Source organism: Primulina tabacum, chromosome 14 (genome assembly GCF_025594145.1).
Source record: "Primulina tabacum isolate GXHZ01 chromosome 14, ASM2559414v2, whole genome shotgun sequence".
NCBI classification, from domain to species: domain Eukaryota; kingdom Viridiplantae; phylum Streptophyta; class Magnoliopsida; order Lamiales; family Gesneriaceae; genus Primulina; species Primulina tabacum.
The window spans coordinates 3,021,202-3,025,674 of NC_134563.1; the positions used below are offsets into that span (position 1 = coordinate 3,021,202).

At 37.0% G+C, this 4,473-nt stretch overlaps 1 protein-coding gene across 1 annotated transcript; it reads left to right on the forward strand.

Moving 5' to 3' along the window:
- The first annotated feature begins 1,307 nt into the window (after positions 1-1,307).
- On the forward strand, positions 1,308-4,226 carry LOC142525146 (histone-lysine N-methyltransferase, H3 lysine-9 specific SUVH5-like). Its single transcript, XM_075629322.1, has one exon. The coding sequence runs from the start codon at positions 1,331-1,333 to the stop codon at positions 4,025-4,027; it is 2,697 nt and encodes an 898-aa protein (XP_075485437.1). The 5' UTR covers positions 1,308-1,330; the 3' UTR covers positions 4,028-4,226.
- The last annotated feature ends 247 nt before the right edge of the window (positions 4,227-4,473 follow it).

The following is a 4,473-nucleotide window of genomic DNA, read 5'->3' on the forward strand; positions in this document are numbered from 1 at the left end:
ATATATGATATTGGTTAGTCGAGATTCTTAAGATTTCAATAACTATGCAGTTGTTTCATGTTAAAATTCCTTGTGTGCATGTATGAAAACACCCATTTTTTTACAAGCACTAACCACTCTAACTAGAAATTCCTTGAATCATATATCGAAAAACATATAGGAAATCTTGGTTCAATTATACCAGTAATGAATCTCCAACGATCAATTGTAGGATTTTGACATCACTAAATACTTAGAGATGTCAAAACTGGTTAGTGAAACGATCAAACCTGCAAACTGTGATTAGGTGGGGCGGGACATTAAAAAAATGTCCGTATTTTTGACGGGTTAAAAAATTATCAACTCAACCTACGTATTTTAGATTTCAAGACGGGCTGATCCACCATTTCGATGGGCTGAAAAGTTTTCAACCCAACCAATCCCATTTTGCAATCTCTACCCATAATAATAATTGTGTAATCATAAGTGATAAGTAATGATACACAAATATGATTAGATATTCTATATTTAATAAATGATAATCACTTACAAATTCTGAGTTGGAGTCGTTGAGTGAACTCATTCTTAATGATCTCTTATTCATGTCTGTTGAACTTCCATAAGTCAACACCTTTGCAACGAGTGACAAAAATTTAGATGGGCAATTTCTGTCGAATAAAATGAAGAGCCCGTTTGAACTAAAAAGGTAGATTGAGTATTTTTTTTTAAAATAAAAGAGTTTTTAACATTTTATACGTGTTTGGATGAACTTTTTAGTAATTAAAACACTTAATTAAGTTAAAATTAGTGTTTTTTTCAAAATTTGAAGCTTTTAAATAACTTTTCAATTAAAAAAACAATTAAAATACTTAATATTTTTGGAGTAGATATCTTGTGAGACGGTCTCACGAATCTTTACCTGTGAGACGGGTCAATCCTACCGATATTCACAATAAAAAGTAATACACTTAGCATAAAAAGTAATATTTTTTTACGGATGACTCAAATAAGAGATCCGTCTCACAAAATACAACCCATGAGACCGTCTCACACAAATTTTTGCTATATTTTTGTAACCAAATGCTTAAAAAATCACTTATGTATTAAATTTTATTACTTACAATTTTTTTTTATTTTATCTATATATCCAAACACTTTTACTTAAAAAATTATTTTAAAAATATTGTTTTGAGGGAAAATATTTTTGTAACAAAAAATAGAAAGTTTTACATGTTTCGAGCCATAATAGTACATATTTCGAGTTAAAATTTCATTATAATATTCGAAAGATTTTCTTTTTCAAAATATCGAAATTTGAAGCACTAACCGTCACATTGGGTTTGCCTTGACGATGGCAGCGGGAAATCCTCCTTCGAAAGAACAGCCCGAAAATGGAGGCCTCCCTTCAAAGTCCAGGCGCCGCCCAAAGCCTTTTGCTACTCGGGATTTCCCCAAGAACTGTGGCCCCTCGAAGCTTCATACTGCGAGCGATTCACCGGTAAAATGCACTCCCGTTATTGAGAGTTCGCCGGCGACTGTTCCGGAAGAATCTTGTATATTATCTTCTGGGACCAATGGAGGAAGAACTGAAGGGTTCAAGGATATGGAGAAGCCGAAGATTTTAGATGATATTGCTGAGGAAATGGGCGGCGAGGATGAGCAGAAAGTCGGTTCACTTGAAGCGGTGTGGGAAAATCCTGTGGAGAGAACTGTAGAAGAAGAAGGGGTCTTGTCCAATAGTTTGTTTAAATGTGTCGATGGACAGTATTTCGGTGAAAAGGTTTCTGAAATTGGTGAGGAAGATGGTGTTGACATGACTTTGGAAAGGGTTCAAGAAAAAAATAATACTGGATTAGAAGAAAACTTCGGGGAAGGTGGTGCGAATATGAATTTGAAAAGGGTTCAAGAAAAAAGTAGCACTGGATCAGAAATGAAGTGGGATGATCTTGGAGACGAATCTATGGAAACTGAAGGAGAAGGGGAAGGGGAAGGGGAAGGGGAAGGGGTGGTGGGCAAGATTTTGTCTAGAAGTTTTGATGGGCAGAATTTAGATGAAAATTTTTCAGAAAACGGCAGGGAAGGTGGTGCGGATATGAATTTGAGAAGTGTTCGTGAAAAGGATAATACTGGATTAGAATTGATGTGGGAAGATCTTGGAGATGATATTTACGTTTTATCTTCTCAAGATGTGAAGAATCATGGCAAGTTTGATGGAGACGGTGGTGATGTGGTCGGAACTCAAGGAACTGAAATGATTGTTTTGGAGGATTATGATTCTGATGGAAAGGTTTCCGTTTCTGAAAAGAATGGAAAAAAATGTCGCAGAAATTGGCGGGAGCCTGAGCTTTTGGATTTGGATCAGTATGAAGTTGAAAAGGAACAAGATGAATGCATGGAAAACTTTACAACATGTGATAATCTTGCCTGTGTTGAGTTTAAGGGTACATATAATGATCAGCCTAAAACCTATCAAAAACTGGAAGAATTAGTCAATCTGTGTATTGTGAAGCATGATCAACCCGGGGGATATAAGGTGAGGCAGGCTTTAATGAAGTTTGAAGAGCATTTTAAGGCACTAGAGAAGGAGCGGAAAGAGCGGAAAGCAGAGATGGGCGAAGAACAAAAAGGTCAAAAAAATGCACATATAGAAGCAGCGGAGCGTGTCAAGGCTGAGGGAATGTGCATTTCTGTTCGGAAGCCTTTTGGGCATATACCAGGTATTGAAATTGGTGACACTTTTCGATTCAGGGTACAACTTGCGGTTGTTGGCGTACACCGCCAGTTGATGTGTGGAATAGATTACGTGACTATTGGAGATAAAAAGTTGGCTACCTGTGTCGTGGATTCTGGCCGTTACGAGAATGAGGCTAAAGCTAATGATTCTTTGATATATTCGGGTCAAGGTGGGAATCCGAATTTAGGTGACAAAGCTGCTGATCAAAAGCTCGAAAAGGGAAATCTTGCTATGGTGAATAGCATGGAAATGGGATTTCCGTTAAGAGTTATCACGAAAAGAATGAGTGGGACGGCATCTCATGTTTTTGGCCATTCTGATGACTCGAAGTATTCATATGTGTATGATGGACTTTACACGGTAACTAAGTATTGGCAAGAAAGAGATAAAAATGGTAGTTTGGTGTTCAAATTTGAATTAATTAGGATGCCAGGCCAACCAAGACCTCGTCAAACTGTCGCTAAGTCTGGAAAATTGTTACCTCGCAAGGAAATTTGCATTAAAAATGATATGTCTTTAGGACTGGAGAATCGTCCAATTCGGGCTATGAATGGAATAGATGATCTTAGACCCCCGCCTTTCACATACATAAACAAGATCATTTATCTGGATTCATATAGGTGCGTGGAACCTGTTGGTTGCGACTGCATAAATGGTTGCTTGGATTCCCATCAATGTCCATGTGTTTTGAGGAATGGAGGAGAGATTCCATTCAATGAAAAGGGTTTGATCGTTAGATCAAGACCCATAGTTTATGAGTGTGGCCCGAATTGCAAATGCCCGCCTTCATGTATGAATAGAGTCAGCCAACATGGCCCTAGAATCCAGTTGGAGATTTTTAAGACCATAGAAAGAGGGTGGGGATTAAGAACACGAGGCTACGTGACATCGGGTAGTTTCATATGCGAATATATCGGAGAGTTGCTACAAGAGAAGGAAGCCGAACGAAGAATCGGAGAAGATGAATACCTCTTTGATATTGGTGATGATCATGATGAAGATGGAGAATTTGAAGGCCTTGTTGATTCAAGAAACCACGACTTGTTTGCTATTGATGCTGGTAAGTTCGGAAACGTTGGTAGATTTGTCAACCATAGTTGTTCTCCTAACATGTATGCTCAAGAGGTTCTTTATGATCACCATGACAAGAAAATGCCCCACATAATGTTTTTTGCAACCAAGAACATCCCTGCTTCACACGAGCTTACATATAATTACAATTACAAGATAGATCGAGTTTACGATGTGAACGGAAATATTAAGAAGAAGCCTTGCTTTTGTGGTTCAAGCAATTGCAATGGGAGAATGTATTAGGAAAACGCAGTTTTGGGCTTATGTTTTGGTTTTTCTTATAGGAATTTGTGTTCATAATACTAGAAGTTCTTGTCATTCGTCTAGTGATGCTGAACCTTGCTTGCTGTTGTTTGCAAGAACATGATATTTCTGTCAGATTGTTGTACAACAGTAATGTTTGATCTTACAACTAATATGAGCACGAAAGCCGCAACTTCGATTTCCATGAAAACTTTTAGTAAAACCCGCAAATTTTTAAATTTAGTATTTTTAATATTCGAAATTGCACTGAATAAATTTTCAAGTTGTATGGGTTTGTTTCCATGAAATTTGAAAGTTAAACCAGATAAATACATGAATTTCGAAATTGGAGTACATTTATCAAGATGTATATTTCAGACAAAACACCGTAGAATTTCTCTAAAGATGAATCCTTTCAAGAACCATCTTTTACTTTTCATGTTTCT

Bases quoted from the DNA above. Each gene is read 5' to 3' on its own strand.
- LOC142525146 (XM_075629322.1), top strand. From the start codon at position 1,331: ATGGCAGCGGGAAATCCTCCTTCGAAAGAACAGCCCGAAAATGGAGGC.